Source organism: Daucus carota, chromosome 8, assembly GCF_001625215.2.
Source record: "Daucus carota subsp. sativus chromosome 8, DH1 v3.0, whole genome shotgun sequence".
Taxonomy (NCBI): Eukaryota; Viridiplantae; Streptophyta; class Magnoliopsida; order Apiales; family Apiaceae; genus Daucus; species Daucus carota.
The window spans coordinates 3,867,168-3,889,397 of NC_030388.2; the positions used below are offsets into that span (position 1 = coordinate 3,867,168).

The 22,230-nt window shown below is 33.2% G+C and overlaps 3 protein-coding genes across 3 annotated transcripts; 1 reads left to right on the forward strand and 2 right to left on the reverse strand.

Moving 5' to 3' along the window:
• Positions 1-2,277: 2,277 nt before the first annotated feature.
• On the reverse strand, positions 2,278-3,051 carry LOC135148423 (uncharacterized protein At2g29880-like). The gene is made up of 2 exons (XM_064083630.1): positions 2,599-3,051; positions 2,278-2,517 (listed from the first exon to the last, which is right to left on the reverse strand). The coding sequence occupies exons 1-2, from the start codon at positions 2,950-2,952 to the stop codon at positions 2,278-2,280; spliced, it is 594 nt and encodes a 197-aa protein (XP_063939700.1). The 5' UTR covers positions 2,953-3,051.
• Positions 3,052-10,366: 7,315 nt separating this feature from the next.
• On the forward strand, positions 10,367-13,939 carry LOC108197963 (ATP-dependent 6-phosphofructokinase 3). The gene is made up of 9 exons (XM_017365698.2): positions 10,367-11,263; positions 11,473-11,631; positions 11,731-11,784; positions 11,908-11,976; positions 12,098-12,227; positions 12,595-12,860; positions 13,155-13,218; positions 13,309-13,463; positions 13,571-13,939. Exons 1-9 carry the CDS (start codon positions 11,006-11,008, stop codon positions 13,688-13,690), a joined length of 1,275 nt encoding a protein of 424 aa, XP_017221187.1. The 5' UTR covers positions 10,367-11,005; the 3' UTR covers positions 13,691-13,939.
• Positions 13,940-14,437: 498 nt separating this feature from the next.
• Positions 14,438-17,624, reverse strand: LOC108197188 (fluoride export protein 1). The gene is made up of 6 exons (XM_017364729.2): positions 16,886-17,624; positions 16,594-16,671; positions 16,143-16,241; positions 15,404-15,596; positions 14,873-15,297; positions 14,438-14,707 (listed from the first exon to the last, which is right to left on the reverse strand). Exons 1-6 carry the CDS (start codon positions 17,165-17,167, stop codon positions 14,489-14,491), a joined length of 1,296 nt encoding a protein of 431 aa, XP_017220218.1. The 5' UTR covers positions 17,168-17,624; the 3' UTR covers positions 14,438-14,488.
• Between the last annotated feature and the right edge of the window lie 4,606 nt (positions 17,625-22,230).

Consider the following 22,230-nt stretch of genomic DNA (forward strand, 5'->3'; position numbering starts at 1 on the left):
TCTGTTATCTCCATTGTTAGAGTCATTAACACGAACACTATCAGGAAGGACTTTTTATCTGCATTCACAATATAACAGCCGGAAAATACAAAGCATATTTATCAACATGTTTTGGCTAAAAGCTTAAAATATACCAAACCGTGGATGTTGTCGAACAAACCATCAAATACCTGGTGCATGTGCTTTTTTTTATTCTTGAAAATTGTCTCAACACTTGGACCACGTCCCTTCCTTTTGGCACCTGTAAAAACAACATTTTACGATTATAATCGAGGATTTCGATGCTGCAACATAACCTACCATTGAAAGGACTGCAAAAGCTGTTGACGACGTTGAATCCGTCTCCATGCTAAAAAAACACGCCCACCGTTATCACTGCAATATAAAACAAATGTTACTACCAAACACTATGAAAATCGAGAGAGAAAAAATGATCAAGGGGGGTGTATTGGATTAGGATTTTAATAGATTTTTTTGGATTCTTGATAGCACATGGATTCTATGGGATTTTTAAAATCCATGGATTCTTTTTCATTTTATATGAATTTCATGTGGATTCTTTTTCATTCTACGTGGATTCTGTTGGATTTTAATATGTGGATTCTATGAGATTCTATGAGATTTTCCGCCTTTTATTGAATTCTTTTTTTTTAAATCCCAATTGAATACTTATTTATTTCAAGAATTCAAAATAATTTAATTGAATACACATGACATTCATATATGTACAGAATAATAATAATATAAAATATAATATTTTATTATAAAAAGACATACTTGTCTTTTAAAAAAAACCATTTATATTAGAAAATGCTATTAAAAATAATATTTAATAAGAGAATAAATATCTAAGTTACTCATAAGTGCATGTGTTCTTCATCATTCTCCTCCTCGTTATCCCCTTCCTCCTTGTTATTCCCTTCCTCCTCGTTTGTAGTGGTGTTTCTTGGTCTATTATTCCACATCGCATTTGCAATGGTAGCTCTCCAGTTATTAGCTTCTTCCCGTTGTTGTTGTTGACTTAAAAGATTTGGTTCATAAACATGATCATCCATGTCCGAAAATTGGTCATCTGTACTTTCAACCGGAAATTCATCAGAGCGGCATTCTTTTCGAAGAAAGTTATGTAATCCGGCACAAGCTAATACCAACTCTGCTTGTGTTTGAAATGAAAATGGAGCTGCAACTTTAAATATCGTGAATCTTGACTTGAATACACCAAAAATTCTCTATCCACATTTCTTAGAGATGAATGACGAAGATTAAAAAGCTCATTTGCATTTCTTGGATGACGGCCTTCACCATCAAAATCTTTTAGATGATATCGGAAACCACGCAGAGGAGCTAAAAACTGACGACGATTAGCAAATCCACAATCCACAAGAAAATATTTTCTTGGAAATAAAGTTTATAATAAATAAGCCTGAGATATATAATAAATTAAACATTATCTATATTAGACCAACGAATAATGATGTATATATATACCTTGGGGAAGTTCAAGCCCATTTCTTCTTGATAATGCATCATTTAACAATTTTGAATCATGTGCGGAACCTTCCCACCCACTAAGAACGTATATAAATTCCTAATCAAATTTGCAAGCAGCTAAAACATTTTGAGAATTAAAACCATGCCGATTACGGTAGCTACTTATTTCCCGACCTCGTACCATAGCTGGGATATGAGTTCCATCAACAGCACCAACACAGTCCTAAAAAAATATTTTTCAAAGAAAAAATTAGAGTTTCGAAATCAAATCAAATCATGGTTAGACTAATAGATTACAATTAAAATAATACCTTAAAATAAGGATAAAATCTTGTACTCTCTGAAATTTTAGGAGAAACACCTCCAGGCTTTACCATCAATTGTGGTGCTATAGTGTTCAAAGCCTTCAGAACTTTATTAAAATTTGTACTGGTTGCAAAGTGTGAGCGATTAAACCTTTGCCTAACATTACAATAGCGATCATTGTGTCCCACAATTAGTAGAAAGGTAGCTACCATTTCTTCAACAGATACAAATCTTGTATCTTCCAAAGAAGCTCCTTCTCTTATGATATTACACAGCTTGAGAAAGACATTAGGATACATTCGATGTAATTCACGAAAATTATGTGGATCTTCCTTCATCAAATTATTTACAAAATGATACCCGAGTCTCGTTACTGGCCGTCGTGTAAGAGAACGGTGGATAGGTTCATGTATCATGCTTAAATAATTTCTCAAGACATTCAAAATTGCATCAATAATCATCAGTAAATACTTAACCATCTCATAAAACTTCAGGAGAACCCGTCAGTGGCGAATTGTTTTGTTCAAACTCCTCAAGATCATAAGTCAAGTCATCAATGCACGTGTCTTGCACTTCACTAGCTTGTAATGTCCTTGCATCCGTAGCATTACCCAATCCGATCGAATTTTTACCAATTGCGACACCGCCTCCAACAGCAATTTGTAAGTCCTCGTAATCATCAGATACCCCATCGCGCAAGCTTTTATCTTTTGGATGAGCCTGTCCAAAATAACAATGTTACTCAAAATTGTTGGCCTACTATCATGCTTATATAAATATAGATATGAGATGTGGATTCACCTTTAGGTAGTCATCCCATACTTCATTGGGAGCGGTAAACTTCTTTGAAATTGAGTCATAACCAAAACCAGAATTAAACTTCAAAAGAGTTGAATAAGCGATCCATCGGCCTTTAAACCATTTTAGTCGACTATAATAATGGTTATAAGTTTTATTACAGCCAAGTTTTGCGTTAAGCGCAGGAAGAATTCTATCTTCCACAATTTGTTTAGTAAAGACACCGCTATTGTCACGCCATCCTCGATTGGCGGCATCAACCATAATTTCTAGTAGCGCTTTGCTCTCTTCCTGAGTCCATTGACCATAACCTTTTCGTTTTTTAACAATTTGTACATCATCTTGTACATCATCCATAACACTAGTGCATTATCAACAATACCAAACAAATAGACAAACATGTATATGAGGGTTATTTATAACAAATATATACGAAAAGCATACAAAAATACACGATCATATGATATGATAGTAGGGTATTTACATGTACCTGTAGAGAAGAAAGCCGGTGAAGAGATAGTGAAAGCCGTTGAAAAGCCCGTAGTGAAAGTGATGAGAAGCATATGATATATATATAGTGATTCTTTACTTTGATTTTATTTTTTCTTTTGATTAGAAATCCTTTTAATTTGTCAATGCAACGAAATCTCACCTCCTGATGCCTGATTTGATGATGCAAATTATACATATAAAATCTTCTCCAAATGCTTCAAAATCAGCAATGCAATAAAATACATGAATATTTGGATACCTCGAGATTTTGATTGATTTTTAAGAATCCCAATCGAATACCTGCAGATTTTAAAGCATTTTTTCAAATCCCAATCGAATACCTGTGGATTTTAAAGCATTTTTTCAAATCCCAATCGAATACCTGTAGATTTTAAAGCATTTTTTCAAATCCCAATCGAATACTCTCAGATTTCAGGAATCCAAAAAAAATCTCATGAAATCCTAATCCAATACACCCCCCAAATGATTACAGATGCAAACGGATTATAAGAATTTTAAATTAAAAAATAGCATAGAGCGTAATGGAAGTGGAAGAGATTGATTGAGATAATTAAGCAAGGATTTGTTATGATTAACTATCATGATTGATTGAGATAATTAAGCGTAATGGAGTGGCATGATTGACGGAAATATATTCAATGTTATTTTCAAATTCGGATATGGTTGGAAGATGCTGTAGCTCCAATCTAATCTGGTTCGGGTCACATGAAGATCCGAAATTTGATATCATAGTGTTAATTTGAATAATGAAGATACTGGGTCGAACCGGAAGCTTAATGGGTTGTTCCAAGAGCATGTGAAATTACCATATCAACCTTAAAAAATACTCATGCTTTAAGAAGTATATAGATTCGGTAATCAATTAAATTTAGTTTTAATAATTGATTTAAGAGATAAGGGGTGTGAATTGAGTTTCTCAAAGTATGGGTACAATATCATTTTTGAACGATAGTTAGGGGGTGCGATATGCAATTACCTCTTGATTTAATCATAACTTTTGAACCGTAAGTCCAAACGAGACGAGACGAGTTGCGTTGGAAACAGAAAAATGAGACGGATCTTTTAAAAATATTTCCGAACTCGAGTTTCTTTTCGAGTCAAGGGATGAATATTCTACAAGCTTGTTCGGTGAGTCACAACTGTACCAGAATTGCGAGTTTGGATCCGATTTCGAAGACGAACATACCAAAACGAATCGTTTAACGAACTGAACAGTCTTAAGTGTGTCTTATATGCTTATATGCTTATGTGCTTATTTGCATTACATGTTTACACACATACATGTAGAATAATAATTGTAAGTAAATCATATCTAATTGCATAAGGGGTTAATGTATGGGTAGATGATCAATGTTTAGACGTGTAACTACGTCAACTGATTTCTAGTTATTTTATTAAATTAGTCTCTCTTATTCTATAGAGTTGAGTAGACTTGGAGATGGTCTGAGCAGATCCTAGTGAATGTCAAGTTCAGAACAGATAGTCTATTGTTAAGATTCAGGTAGACCGCAGTCGATCCAAGAGGGATTATTCAAATAATGATTAAGGATCAGAGAGGCGATCAATTGAGGCAAGTGTTTCTCCCTATTCTATGTTCGGAATAGTTAAATGTCCCTATTCTATGTTCGAAATAGTTAAATGTTCTATATTTCGCTATAATAAACCTTGATTATGCCAGTATTCTTTGCTCATGTTCTCTTTCTTTATTCATGTTCTTTCCTTATAAATTATTGATCTTAAGTAGACACCTATTGTTTCAGGTTGTTTGCGAACCCTGAAATTTAATTTACGAATCAAAATTTTGGTAAGTTTGAATCGAACCGCATCATTACATCATGTTTTACTTAAAACCCTGCTTTCATAGTAGGAGTGGATTATGATATTGGTTCAGTGTTTGAACATACCAATGGTTTTGTAGTCTGTGAACTAGACGATTGGCCAGAGAGGGCTGGTCAAATGTATAAGATGGGTCAGAATAGACTGATCCCGTTTTATGATATTAAGGCCAATGTGTGCCATGGGTATCCCATGTGATGGTGAGTCTATGCAGAGGGGCATAGGTCTGTATTATATCCCGATTGATCAGTGGGTGCAGTTAATTTGATATTTCTAGTGTCCAGTCTAATTTATTGTTGATCGCCATTAACGGCCTTCAATGTTTTGAAACTTCAAAGTACAAGACAAAGCAGGTAATCAATTATGAAATGATTTAGAAAGTTCGGATTAGTCAATGAAGGCTAATGTATTTCCAGTGATTTCTTTTGACATAATTACTTTGATTTTGTTGATTCCTGGAAACTAAAATATAATACTTGCTGAGCATTTTTGGCTCACTCTTACTTTGTCATTTTCTTATCCTTTCAGGGTTACCTGAGGATAGCTATAGATAGAGCTGTAAACGAACCGAGCTGGTCGTTAAGAAACTTGGCTCGACTCGGTAAGAAGCTCGACTCGGTTCGGCTCAGCTCGTTAACGAGCTCGAGTTTGAACAACCAAAGTTGTTCGATAAGCTTAACGAGTCGATCCGAGCTTTTTAGATGTCTGACTCGACTTGACTCGATTTTGACTCGAACTCGAGTTCGACCCGTCACTACGCCATATATGGCCTATAGAAACACCCAAAAAAGCGTTAAAACTGTGTAAAAAAGTAACTATAAGGTTTAAGGCAACATTTTTGTCAAAATAGTGGGTGTTGGATATCGCCTTGTAGCCATAGAGCGTAGCCAACATATTTTAACAAGCTATGGCAACACCCAAAAAATGCGGTGTTAGGTCCCTATGACTACATTTTGTTTCTAATAGCAACACCAAAGAGGGTGTTGCCATAGAATCTATGGCAACACAATTCATTTTTTAGCAACACAAGGTTGTTGTTGCCATTAATCTAATAGCAACATATTACTCACTCTCAGCAACATGATTTGATTTAACAGTAAAATGTCTTTGCCAACACTTATCATGCTATGATAACACTTGTTTGCTAAAACTAATCAGGTTTCAAGAACATTTTCTTATTAAATATGGCAACACCTATATTGATAAAATTTTGACATGTTTATATCTAAAATGTAACATCCCAAAACAAATCAAGCCAACCAATTAGAAATTCTAATTCAACCATAAACCATTCATCCAAGTTTTTCAACAATCATAATTCAACCATCCAACACAAATAGCAGTTCAAATTCATAAAATTCTTACGTCATGATTACATTACAAGTTAAAATTTGCAAAATACGATAAGAGTATCTAAGTACATCACACATCACATCAAGCAGTCTCCGTGTTGGCTGTGTTCGCTGCACTTGCAGAGGCATCATACGTCGGCTCGACACTGAGGTCTTCAATATCAATCTTGAGGTCTGGATTCTTTTCTGCCAACTTGGACACCATCGCCTGACATTCTCCCGAATCTTCTGATCCATTTTTTCTTCCATCTTTTGAGTAAGTTGATCTCGGATCTTTTCAGTCAAACTTGCCAAGTACTGATCCGAGATAGTAGTCTTAGTGTGTGACACGGATTTCTCTTTTGCTTCTCTAATCTGAATAAGTCTACCTACTAGGTACGAGCGGCTGTGTTTCTTGTCACCATATACAAGTTTATTAGCATCGTCAACGGTTCCCTTGTCAAGAAGTTTTTCAACATCTTCCTACAATAAGAGATGTTAAACAATATTACAATCTTACTAAAGAACATCAGTATGGATATAAAAATAGACACTATATAAAAGGAATGGCACATGTTACATTTTACATATATATACTAATACAAAACTCACAATCTTTTTTTCAACCGCAACAGTAGGTAGCTTATACTTTTGTTTAGAGTCTCTTTTTTGTGTTTTCACATAAATCTCAGCATTTGATATTGGTGGTGGTGGTTCATCCAGTTCAGCCGCCTGGTCCCTAGCAATTGCCTTGCATATAAAACAACAATACCACAATCAGTAAAAAAGAAGGCAAAAACATTACAACACCACAATGAGTACTTAAAACTGGCACTTCTCAGTCACCAACAAAACTTAGGCATATTAGCTACCAATAAATTGCCTAAATCTATATCACTATTGATTTTACAAAACAATTAGCCAAATTATACCAAATTTCATTTTTTAGACAGATTAATTTCTAAAACTTTTGGTCAAAACTTCTATGACCAAGAGCGAGGCTAATTGCCGACATGCCAATTTGTGGTAGACTTGGGCAAAACTCCTAGACCCGGCGGTATGTGTTTCACTTACAAAGTTTTGAGCCCTTATATTTTTTATCGCCTTGTCCTACGGAGAGGAAAAAAGAACAAATCAAAACAGATAATTAACATAAGTGATGCATTGGCAAATAATAAGAATTTTTATCTTTACTTTTTCATGAGCCCAATAAATTAAGAGCATTTTAAAATCTTTCAAAGGGACTTCCCTCGGCCTGTTCCTGAGCCTCTCCACATCAGTACCATACTATAATATGCACCCCAATAAGGCAATTAAATAAACATAAATAGAAAGATTTAAAAAGTATAGAAAAAAGCAAGCAGCCAATGCATGAAGCTTGAGGCCACAATCCTCATGGCAACTTTAATTTATTACACCCAGCATATCAGATAACGCACCCGTGAGCTGTGACACAAGCGATCTATCCCAGGCATGGCCCTATCCTTTTCATCGAAAACAATTTATTATTACCATATTTGAAATAATACACTGATGAAAATTGAGATAATTTTTAATGTTTTTGAGAAACTTCTTTATGCAGAAAGCCAGAAATGGATAAGCCTAAAAAATTTAATAAAAAGTAACAATATCATTTTAAAATTAAAAAGAAATTATAATCCGACAATTTTGTTTAGAGGCGAGGTTCAATTTTTGGCACATATATTTTCATGTGTTGACCATATATAGCAAAAGTTTTTGAAAAAAAAAATATTAATCCAATAATGAAAAGTCATATCACATATACAAAAACAATCGAGTCAAACAAACATAAAACATATTATATCACTGATTAATCTAGTCTTTGTAAAGACAAAATCAAGCGATTTGTTGAAATTGATATATGTACATGTATCGCCAAAAATCAGTTTGAACTATCGATCGTAAGTGTAATCCTATATAAACCCTTATCATTGAATCAATCCCTTCAAAATCCGGCAGATATAAGACAGATATAACGTCTTAGATATTGAATCACACCAAAACACATCAAGAAACACACCAAGTTCTCACAAGAAGAGAATAAACAAAATCCAAATAAATTGAGAACAAAACTCACCCAAAAAAATTTTATCAAACAAAAATAAAATCTTGAAAGATAAAAATCTTTACGGGAAAAGTATTATTGAAAAATAAGAACAAAACAAAGAATATAACTGATTTGGACTTTCTACCAATGAAACCGATGGAAGCCCCTCACGATGGTTAGGGAAAAGGAAGAAACTTGTGAGGACTTTTTTAAAAATTTTGAGGTGAGGCTTATCTGCGGATACTATACAGTAAAAGTGATTAATTTTTAAATTTTGTTTTATAAATTGAAATTATAACTATATGTCTTATTCAAAAACGAAAATATATATAACATCCATATTTATTATATGATTCGAAAATGCTGAAAATAAGTGACTTGTAGAACAAATGAAGAGGGTGATAAATTCTTTTGTAGAAGAAATTATAATTTTATATATTTTGATCTGTGTCAAGAATTTGAATTTGATCTCGACTAAAATTTATTAAAATATATGCAGACAGTCTTACTCTCATATAAATCTTTATAAAATACAGACTAAAAATTTAAGAATTTTCTTCTAAATCACATCGAAATGTGGTAATGTACATGAGAAGTGAAGAAAAATGCATTGTAGATTTGTAGTCGCGTCCCAAAAAATTCCGACTGTTTTAACGAGTTAAATTAAAAATGAAAGACATTAGAGCACGGTTGGATAGCTCAGTGGTAAAGAGCTTATCCTCTGTCGTCCCAGGTCATGGGTTCGACCCTGGCTCACCCCGAGAGTTTCATAGAACAGATAGGCTATAAGCCATATTTGTCAAAAAAAAAAAATGAAAGACATTAAGTGAGAACAGGTGTAGGTGAGTATATTTTACTTATACGATGAAATTTAGAATCATTAAATTAAATTCATACAAGTTCCTAGATTAGATTAAATTTGTAATCAGATTTATTTCGTATTTGAGATTGTTTATATATATTTATTTATAAAAGATGTAAATAATTATTAGGGATAAAATGAATGCCATATAGACGCATGCTATATATGGGAACTGTTGTATTGTTGTTGCTATATATAGAAACAGTCGTTGTTTGCTAAAAAATATATAAAAAATTGTTTGATAAATTTAAAAATAATTTTTCAGAATAATTTTTTTTAGCTCAACATCAATTTTTAGGACCCGGCATTCTCATATTTTTGAAAAAGAACTCTTTCCAAAGTTTTACAAAATATCGTCACGAATTTCATTATTAATAGTCATAAAAAATATTATAATTTTATTCTAATTTTAAAATGTATAAAAAAGGAAATATCAAATATTTGATTTTACAACAATACTAACAATTTCTAGGTACACTCGCTGAGACTTTTGGCAGAGTCCAATTTTGGACATTAAATTATTCCTCCCACTCCATTATTCATCCCACCAAAATGTCTGCTGATTCATCCCCTCAAATCATCAATTATAGAAAATTAATTAAATATCCAAAACGAAAAACATCACTTACTATCGCCAAAAAAACATATAAAAAAGTATTCCAGTCCCCATCCATCCCGTCACTCAACAATTTACCCCGTAATATATTAAAATATCAATTAGAAAACACATTAATATTTTTAATATACCGTAAATGTTTGTTGGTGTGATAAGTCAAAAACTAACTCAAATAAGTGGTAAACTAACTTAAAACCGGAGGTAAGTCTTATGTACTTTTTTAGTGAATTAATTTACTTGAATTTTTTTTTATAAAAATTACTCATAAAACATAAATTATTTATACATCATATTTTTTTTTTTATTATTATTATATTTTTTTGAGCTCATAAGTTAGTTACTAATAAGTCAAAATTACTCAAATTAATTTTTTAAACTGTCATAAATCATCATAGTAAATCATAAATTATAAGCTCAATAAATCATGTTAAGTTATAAATCACATTAAACTCATAAATTATAAATTGTGCATACTGAGAATATCCAAAGTATCAGAATACTAATTCTATATCCAAAATCATCATCTTCCATTACCTATTCCCAATTTCTCCTCACATATCCATATCACAGAACATGACTTTGATGGCTCAGATGGCTCCCAATTTCTAGACCCACCATCACAAACTCACAACCATCAACTCCCAAACAAAAAATCAGCACAACATTGTTTTCCCAAACACCCCTTTACTTCATTTTCCACTCTCCTTCCTCTTTCAATCTCTTCCATCACTTTGGTCTCAACACATGTACCACTGTACTTGTATTACCACTTTCGTCAAAAACATGTTAGCTAGGAGAATTCAAACATGATCAACCTAACACGTGCTGATTCCCCACTCCATCAACCTTAACACAACTTTTGCAGTTGTGCCACCCTACAAGTTTTTGATCCATTGGTCAACTTTTATCAGAGTCGTAAACGAACCGAGCTGTTTACGAGAAAAAATATTGTATTCTGAGAAACTGATCAGGGTTTGACTATGTTTTGGTTTTAGTTAATTACGAGGGTTGTAAATGAACAGAGTCGTTTACGAGAAAAAAATAAATTTACTAGAAAATTGATGAGTGTGTGATTATTTTTTGATTTTAGTTTAGTTAGAAGGGTTGTAAACGAACAGAACTGTTTGTGAAATTTACGAGAAATTTATAAGTGTTTTGTTTAGAGCTGGTGTGATCATTTTTACATGGAGTTGTTGAATAGTTGCGAGGTTTCTCGTGGTAGTTCCAACATGAAGGCGTCAACTTCAAATTTGAGCAATGGTTTTTTAAGTCTATGTTCTCCGGCGACGATCGGGGAATCATCGCCGAAGATTGTGGCCGGTGATGATGGCTACGTGTTTGAAGATGTTCCACATTTTTTGGATTACATTCCTAAGGCTACTGTAGAAGTCTGGTGTATTGGCGTGATAAATCTGGGTAAAATGACATATGCTAAACTATTTGTAATCTTTAATAGCACAAAAATTAAGAGTTAATATCACAAGCCACCAGGGTAAGAATCGAAAAGATGGCGCTGATGAAATCATTTTAGTTTTTTCTTATACTCAAATCAGTGCTAACTCTGTTTTGGGTACTGTTTTCTTTACTAGTCATTATAAACAAATAATTGATCTGGTGGCACTATTAACTAACGGATTTGGTGGCTCTGTAGGGAGGATACAGAGGTTTCTACTCCAGAAACACAATTCCTTTAACCCCAAAGGTTGTCAACAACATACATAAACGGGGTGGAACCATAATTGGGACATCCCGTGGTGGCCATGATACCAAAAAAATAGTCGATTGCATTCAGGATCGAAAAATTAATCAGGTTTGCAGAAAATATTACCTGAGTCTGGGTATAGATTTTTTGTAGTTGGTTGTTGACTATTTTATATTATCTCTCATTCAATGAACATATGTGCATCAGGTTTATATTATTGGAGGAGATGGAACACAAAAAGGGGCAGCAGTGATTTTTGAGGTAACTTGATTAAGTGAAATTTCATCTACAAATGAATATTGTTCACTGTTTGAGGTACGCAGAGACTACTGTCCAAAAAAATTATTGAATATTAGCAAAAAATTTGCACCATTTAACTTGCAGGAGATTAGAAGGCGTGGTCTCAAAGTTGCAGTTGCTGGAATTCCAAAAACCATTGATAATGACATTCCAGTATGTACTTGAGACGTGGATCCACATTTTAGCTTGCCATGATTCTAGTAGTTTTCATATAACTGAGTTTTATTGTTCCTGTACAAATTCTAAGTAGGTGATACTAATTTTTTCTTAACAGGTTATTGATAAATCCTTTGGCTTTGATAGTGCTGTTGAGGAAGCTCAACGTGCTATAAATGCAGCACATGTTGAAGCTGAAAGTACTGAGAATGGTATCGGGCTAGTCAAGTTGATGGGTCGCTACAGCGGTATAATTGACTCAACATTTACTCTAGTTTCTTGTTTCTGTTGTTATGTCAGTATTAACAATATTAAGATGCAGCTGCTCTGAATTTATGTTCACTGTCAATAAACAAAGAAAACAACAAATAAAGTCCTTCTGAATAGCATTGGAATCCTGATATGAGATAGCTTTAAAGTGTTTTTCTTCATTGTCCTCGGACCTGAGATCATATGCTCTTATTACAAAAATAGTATTCTATCATTGTTTTACTTTATTATATTTCATAATATGACAGAACATATTATCCTGGTTTATTTATCTCTTGTATTATTTTTGATCAATTGTACCTAACAGGGTAACGTTGACAATAAGATTACTCGAACTGTGTGCAGGGTTTATTGCAATGTATGCTACTCTTGCTAGCCGTGATGTTGACTGTTGTTTGATCCCAGAGTCACCGTTTTATCTTGAAGGAAAGGGTGGGCTCTTTGAATATATAGAAAAACGGCTCAAAGAAAATGGGCATATGGTTATTGTCATAGCTGAAGGTGCAGGACAAGAACTCCTTTCTGGAAGTTTAAAAACGACTGACCAGCGGGATGCTTCTGGAAACAACCTTCTACAAGATGTTGGAATTTGGATATCTCAAAAGATTAAGGTCTGCATTTCAACACCAGCTTGATTTTATACACATTTTATAGTGTTTTTCCTATCAGTGAATTTGTCTGATGAGCACATATGTCATTGGTAATCATAGATTAAGATAAAGCGGATCTAACAAAATATAAGACACTTGACCCTGGCCTGAATCCATATACATTACATCGAGTATTATAAATTTCAGGATCACTTCTCAAAACAAAAGATTAAGATAAAGCGGATCTAACAAAATATAAGACACTTGACCCTGGCCTGAATCCATATACATTACATCGAGTATTATAAATTTCAGGATCACTTCTCCAAACAAAAGAAGATTGGACAGCAAAAGACGACCATCAACCTCAAATACATAGGTCGGTGCTGAAGTCTAAAGTCCTTTCCTAAACATTGCGGTGTACTCTAAATAATCGATCTTCCTCTTGATGAACTTTGTTGTGTGACAGATCCTACTTACATGATCCGGGCTATTCCTAGCAATGCATCCGACAACGTGTATTGCACGCTTCTAGCCCAAAGTGCTGTTCACGGAGCAATGGCTGGTCACACAGGCTTTACAGTTGCATCTGTCAATGGCAGACATGCTTACATACCCTTCCATGTAAGTCGTGGCTTAAATTTCTTGAAATTAATCTGAATAAATTTCTCAGAGGCTTTAGAAATCCAGTAGTTAATAACAAAGGCTAATTGTTGAACTGCATTTTGCAGTGTATTACTGAGAAACAAAACAAGGTTGTGATAACAGATAGGATGTGGGCTAGGCTCCTTTCCTCAACACATCAACCAAGCTTTTTATCACCAAAGATCCTTGCAAAACAGCAAGGGTGAATGATCATTGTTAGGTGAAAGCAATGTAGATAAGCTGGTCAATAAGGATGAATGATCATTATTTGGTTGCTTTGTATGGCTCTCAGCTCTGCAGGCAACTTCATCAATTTCTTCACATTCCTGTAGTTTTCCTTTATTACTTTTATGCTGGAAGGCCGCTTGCATGGCAAATCTTTGTATACCGAGGTGTTGTATATTGTGACGGAATCACTCAAAATTCAATAAGAAAAATGTGAAGTTAAGCAAAAATTGATAATGCAGAAGTTGCTAATGTCTGTCTTTTTCAAATTTACTGTAATTTATATTCTTGTATTTATTTACCCAAGCTCAAGCAAAAAAACGAATAAAAAGATGCAATGAAAGCAGAGTAACAACTTTAGGTGCCGTTTAGTTGGGCTTAAAAGTCCATTTGTGGACTTGCAAGTTAGAAACAGGTTGTGTTTGGTTGGGTTTATAAACTTGTACCTTTTATGTAACAAACTTATAAGTCAATTTCCGATTTATGAATCACAATTTGAAAAGTTGAAAATCCTAACTCGTTTGTGTAAAGAATCTATAAGTCAACTTCTGGCTTGTAAACCCCAGAAAAGTTGAAAAATGCTAACTTTTTTCAGTGACTTATTTTTATTATTGAATTTTATTTTACAAATATGTAAAAGACCGCTTTAAAAGATAATTTATAATATTTTTTTATTATATCAACAATTTTATACCCAATAAGTTATAAATAAAAAAATATCAAATATATAAACTAAAAACTACTTTTCATTTATAAATAACATCTCAATGATAAGCCACTTAGTCATATCCCTTAATCCAAACAGGCACAGAGTATATTAGGGTACCCATGGAGAAGGATATACAAATTGTAGTTACTGCATAAGCATATGCCCTCCAGGGCTGATCGCTCTGTCTCATAGCATGGAGCTCGGCAATAAAAGTTGAAACTGTGCTCAGGCATCCCATCAGTCCAAACTGTAATCCTGATGCTACTGTATCAAAGTTCTGGGTTTTCACCTGTGAGGCAATCAAAAACAATCGACATCAACTATGATACTCCCCTGCATAATATTATCACAAGTCGAAATATAAACAGTAGGAACAGAGAAAAAAGAATTCCACGTCAAAACAATGCAACGAATAGAGTAAACTACATATACAATGCAGCAAATGAAATCTCACCACTTTTTTAAGTACTGCCAGAACTGCCATGATACAAGCTGCAGACACATTTGCAATCAACGTACCAAAAGGAACCCACTTCAAGGAGCCATTTTTCCCTAGACCCCTCCCATTAAGCCTTGCTAAGAACCATCTGATCCACACACCGAAAGGTCCAACCATACAGGCCAACCACAGTTGAGCTGCACTGTTGCCACTACTAAACTCTCTCTTCTCAAAAACCCCACTCAGGCACCATAAGAGGGCCAGTATAAGTATAAGAATTACCAATGCTGCCACATGAATTTTGTAGTTATCCACAATCGAGTTTGATTTAGAACTTAAGTTTCCCCCTTTGGAACGTGAAGCTAATCTTTTGAGCATCCATTTGAATCCTTTAGCAGTCTCTATCCCAAAAATAATTGAGTACGCAACAAGAAACAGTCCTGCCAACTAATACAAGTCAAGAAGTACTTCTTGAAAAATGAATGTTCATAGTAATGCATTATGTTTCCTAGGCCATACTTGCGAAAGAATACTGCAATAATATACCTATAAAATAGCCGAGCACAACAAAAACCCATTGGCCTTCAACACTGAGGTCAAGCATTTTCTGATTCCAACCACTGAATGTTGTCAGGCTTCCCAAGTAACCAGTTGTCAATCCAATAGCTAACTGATCTGAGACTTTGGATATGTTGGCTTTAAAAACAACGCCCAACCAGCCCATCAAGAATGAACCAACCTGCAGTATGCATAGATCAAATCATCTCAAGAAAGTATACATTAATATATAATTAAAGCAAAACTTAACAATCGATAGGCTGGAATTTAACCTGTACCGAGTATCAATTTACACAAAATGGAGACCAAAGACAAGTTGTGAATGCATGTGCGAGGGCTGAATAAACCAACCTCTTCTTTAAATGCAGACTAAATAATTTCCAGAAATTGTATTACCTGATTTTGTGAAACTTACTTATTGATAAAAATTATAGGGCAAACTCGGGCAGTAGATCTAATCTCGCATAGTTACATTCTTAAGTTGTATATTGTTCCTGTGGACTATGTTATGTTACCGAAGTCTAACTTTTGATTAGAAATCAGTCTCTGGATCACTTTCTATAAACTACTTGAGAATTCTTTAGATGCTTGCTGGTTTCAAATTTGGAATACAATTTAATATACAAGCATAGTTCTTATGTGAACCTGTGGGTGTATTTATAATAATTTGTGTGTGTGCACGAGTGGATTTCGGCGTGTGTGGAGAGAGAGGGAGGGAAGGAGAGACCATATTAGATGGAAGGTCAAGGTACATATAGCTCTGGTCACTTGTGGCGCCAACAATACCAGGGCCAAAGAGTTTCTGCAATAGATACCTTGTTAAAACCTACAAATATTACATAAGAAGGTTAGTTTCTCACAAACTGCTTTCAAGATGCCAGAAAAGTAAGAGAATATATATCAGCACACTAAAAAAAACAGTATGCAGCTACTCTTTACAATAATTTGATGTCCACTCTTCATGAAGAAACAAAAATCTTGAATGGATTTATAATCAAGTCAAAGCTAATTATAAAAACATAACACACGGAGCTGTAAATGCCCCAAGAATTAAGTATGGATGACTGCACAGGCACGATCATAGCATTACAATCCAGATGGAAACTAAAGGTACAAAAATAATCATAAGATACACACATCTTGCAACTTTAAAGAGATTTATAGTTTGGTGACATTACCCCAAAGATTCCCCAAACAGCAAGGTGAACAAGGCAAGAAATATACTGCAATAACCATGGCATCTCCGGTTTAGTTTCCTGCAGACAGATACAAGTCAGGACTCGGGTGGATACATTTGATAGGGGTATATATAAATGATTCAATGTTATGATGTAGAACTATGATTGAATAAAGTTCAATCCATCTCCATCACACCAATCTTTGTCGGTGCTAGAGATCTAGCAATCCTAAGATAATCATAGCGGAATACACAGAACAATGAAAAAGACGGAAGTTCAACCGAAAACTCACTTGCTCTTTGCTGCCAAGGTGCACCACCGCCTCCTGTTGGACTGGAAGAACAAAATTATTATTTGAGACATTGTCCTCCAAAAAGTGTATTCTACCACTTCCGCTGTAACGCTTGCTCGAAAGTGCTCGATCTCCTATATCACCTGCCTCTGAAACAGACTCGCTATCTGTATCATCGCCAAGTTGAGGGAGAGAACGTCTCCTCAGCGAAGAATCCACTCTGTTTGATTGACCAAAACACGCACTCTGTGTAAGTTGAGAGTCAATAATCGTACAATCCATAAATTGTTCAGAGGATGGCCAAGGCTATGATTCCAATAAAATAACTACAATGATGTAATTGCTCTGAAGCTGCTCCACTCTAAATAATAAATACACCAAATGAATGCTGCCATCAAATATGCCAGGCAAGAATCAGCAAAATAGTTTCAAAATACTGTAGTATTACTACAATATTATACATCAATCTTACAAAAGATTTGTCATAAAGTTATCAGATAAAAAAAAATAACATTATAATCAAACACAATAACCAAGCTTCCAGCATTAAATAGATTATATGTGCAAGACTATACAATAACAACAACTTCCCTCCCAGGACAAGAGCGGAGGAACAAAGATCTGCGAGGAACAAAGGTCTGCGTACATTTCAGTCTCCTCATACCCTATTTACGATGAGATATAATGGTTCAATTAATTTGGTTCACATGTGCAAGCCTATGTTCATTCACGGATTCACATGATAGAAACATATGAGTCAACACCTAAACATGTAGCACATAGAAACAAAAACTTAATGTTAATTTAAACCACATACAGTACTTAAAAAGTCTTAAACATAGCTTCTCAAGTTCTTTGCACAAGTTAACAAGTCAAAAATGATAAGTAAATCAGACACATGGCCAAATTCAGTGGACCCCAGAAATGTCATCACTAATGACTTTTCTTAAAACAACAGTATTACTCTAATCCTGTTATAATAAAACCAATGAAACAGTTAAAAAGTACATTAGCTTTTTATATTCTAAAACAGAACTCAAACTTCATGCAAATTGAACAACAAAAAACAAGAACAATAAAATTGACATCCACATGCAGTTCCATGGAGGCCCATGTAGCCATAATCATGCAAGATGATCCATAGTTTACATATCAGAACAATCACTTACAAAGAGATACAAGGAATATTGTAAGAAACCCATGATTTCATATTCGAGATGGTTGTAAGAATCAATAAGGGAAGTGATAATAAATATCCTTTAAAATTACCTTGATGGGGATTGGGATGGTATGATTGTGGTTCCATCTAGCTCCATAGCCCAGTAGATTTATTTATGTTCCTGTATCGCCTACTATAGGAGGTTGGAATCTAGTACAGGAGGGGCCTTTTTTGTTTTCTTCAAACTCTTCCTCTCTTGCACGAAAAATTGCGAACTCACGAGCTTTCGCTTTATTTGTCATATATATTACAGTATATTATCATAGATACAATAGTCGAATCAGCGATTTTTTTAGTCCAACAAAATTTATTATCTAACCGAAAGATACACAAATACAATAGTCGCATAAGGGATTCTTTTCATCCAACAAAATTTATCATCTAACCCAAAGATACGCAAAATATCTCTAGACGTTTAGATACTAAGATTTTAAAATCTGAATAAAAAAACCCACAAAGTCTCTATCTATGATCCTGAAAATCAAAGCAAACAAAGACAAACATAAGAATAATAATTTAAGTAGAAAGTATGTATAATATGGGAAAAAATATATCCAATTATAACATATAATTCCAGACAAAAAAAATATAATATCTTATTCAACAATAAGAATAATAGAACTTATAAAATATGAGGCAATTATGAAAAAATATAATGTCTAACCGACACACAAATAATAAAAAAATCATTATTCATACTAATATTTTCTTGTGAAAACAAATAACATTAACAAAAGATTTCATATTTTTGTTAGGAAAATAAACAAAATAATTAATCACACTCTTTAAGAAAATCATATAATAAAAAAATATATTATTAGTATTTAATCTCTAAATTTCAAAATACTGACATTAAAATATAGATATATTAAAATAAATATTCCATAAGAAATAATATAAACTCACTAGAGATATATATATATATATATATATATATGAAAATATTTGATATATATATATATATATATATATATATATAATAAGTTAGAGCCAACAAGCGTTAAATATAATTTAATACAATAAATTATATATACTCTAATAATTTATTTATTTTTTGAGGAAATATACTCTAATAATTATCAATAAAATAATATGCTAATATTTACTAGTCATCAACTACAACATCAAAATACTTCTTAAAGGGACAATTATGCCATCAATTATGGCCTCCCAAAAATGACACTCAAAATATTAAAAGTCATTGAACAAGCCCTAAGACTTGACCCAAGAAATGGTACTCAATTTCTATCAGTCTCCACTAAAACAAAACACTTAAATTCACGAATTATATATATATTAAAAATCATTTATGAACAATAAAAGAAAATTACATGATATTTATAACATATTTGAACAAATAAATCTGTTATAATTAACAACATTCATTTAAAAAATCAAAATTTGAATCTTGGAATGTTAATAAAAGTAATCAATTTTCCAAGTTAAGCAAGTAATTGATTGTAACATATATCACGCAATATTTATTTAAAAAATTCAAAATTTGAATCTTTGAAACTTAATAAAAGTAATCAGTTTTCAAAATTAAGCAAGTAATTGATTGTAACATATATCACACAATATTTATTTAAAAATTCAAAATTTGAATCTTAAAAAACTTAATAGAAGTAACCAGTTTTTAAAATTAAGCAAGTAATTGATTATAACATATAACACACAACATCTATTTAATAAATTCAAAATTTGAATCTCAGAAACTTAATAAAAGAAATCAATTTTTAAAATTAAGCAAGTAATTGATTGTACAATATATCACATCAACCCATGTGATTTCTGTCCTTTTCCTGTCTTGTAGCTTTCAACTGCTAACCATCAATTGCTAAAATAATTAGCAATTGATAGTTCCTCTGAGTTAGCGATTAATAGCCTTCCAGGTTTAGCCATTGATGGAATTGATGTAGCAATTGATAGTATATTTATTTAGCCATTGATGCTTCTTGACTAGCGATCGATCTTCACTTCACTTGGATAGATTACATGACTTCAAATATTTACAATTGTGTCACCCTATCTACTCATCTATTGATAGATCAACTGCTAATCTAAAAGCAAATATTATTAACCTATTAATTTCTAAAGTGCTTCAGTTTTGTTACAGTACCACATCAGTCGTTGATGGGTGAATCTGATCAATTGCTACTATATAAACATGCTAGCCATTAATCAGCAACATTTAATTTTATTCTAAGCAAGAATAAAATAACTTTTCATCAAGCATCTCATATTCCTAACAAAAATATTTGTATGCGGTATAAAGGGTCATTGGTCGCATACTTGTCGTACACCTAAACACTTGGTTAATCTATACAAAAAATCCCAGAGGGAAGTGATCTGTTGAAGCAAATTTAGCTTTTCAAAATGAAAGACTCGTGTATAACCCCTCTGATATGACAAATCTAGAAGTGCCTGATTTTTATGAAATCTATGAAAGAAGCGGCAATATTAATGATATAGACATGATATGATATCTTTGAAGATTAAAAGATTTATTATTATTATTATTATTATTATTATTATTATTATTATTATTATTATTATTATTATTATTATTATTATTATTATTATTATTATTATTATTATTATTAATGTATGTGAGACATTTTTCAATAACTAATTATGTGCACTTTTATTTATTTGAAGCAATATGGATATTTCTCATTCTCGCATTGGTCATATACTAAAGGAAGATATTTGTCTCGTAGATGGCGCTACTACTCATACCATCCTTAAAAATAAAATATACTTCACTTATTTGCAAAAACGTAGTGGTAATGTTAATACGATTTCTGGAAGTACAAATATAATCGAAGGCTCTGGAAGAGCTTATCTTTTGTTACCTAGAGGAACAAAATTTGTTATAGATGATGCATTATTCTCTCCAAATTCACAAAGAAATTTATTAAGCTTTAAAGAAATCCGCAGAAATGGATATCATGTCGAAACAATAAATAGAGAGAATAAGAATTCCTTTATATCATATGCATCATCTCGGGTAAGAAAAGTGTTAAATAACAACTACCCGCCTTTACTTCTGGATTATATTATACAAGTATTCGTACTATTGAAGTGAATGCTATCATAAACTAGAAGTTTATTGATACAAATAATTTTATAATCTGGCATGACCGGTTGGGACATCCGAGATCAATTATGATGCGGAGAATTATTGAAAACTCAAATGGGCATCCATTGAAAAACCAGAAGATTTTTCAAACTAATGAATTCTCATGTGCTGCTTGTTCTCAAGGCAAATTGATTATAAAGCCATCTCTATCTAAAATTGGTTTTGAATCCTCAAAAATTCTGGAACGTATTCAGGGTGATATATGTGGTCCCATTCACCCTTCATGTGGACCATTTAAATATTTTATGGTATTAATTGATGCATCAACTCGATGGTCACATGTGTGCTTATTGTCATCTCGCAACCTGGCGTTTGTGAGATTACTTGCGCAAATAATTTGACTAAGAGCACAATTTACAGATTATAATATCGGTACAATCCATTTAGATAATGTTGGAGAATTTACATCACGGGCTTTCAATGAGTATTGTATGTGTCAGTTGGAATTAATGTTGAACATCTTGTTGCTCATGTTCATACGTAGAATGGTCTCGCAGAATCATTCATTAAATGACTCCAACTGATTGCCAGACCACTGATTATAAGAACGGATCTCCCAACTTCAGTTTGGGGGCATGCTATTTTACATGCAGCAGCACTTGTACGCATCAAACCTACAAGTTATCATAAATTTTCTCCCTTACAATTGGCCTCCGAAAGAGAGTCTAATATTTCCCATCTTAGGACTTTCAGGTGTGCGGTATATGTCCCAATTGCTCCGCCACAACGTACAAAGATGGGTCCTCAGAAAAGATTGGGAATATACATCTGTTATGAATCTCCCACTATAATAAAATATCATGAACCCTTGACGAGCGATATGTTTATAGCAAGATTTGATGACTGTCATTTTGATGAAACGGTTTTCCCTAAGTTATGGGGAGAAAACAAGATTATCCTAAAATCAGAGGGAAAAGCAAACAGCTGGAAAAATAAATTACTTGGAATGCATAAACACTATCTATGATCCTCGTACAAATCAAT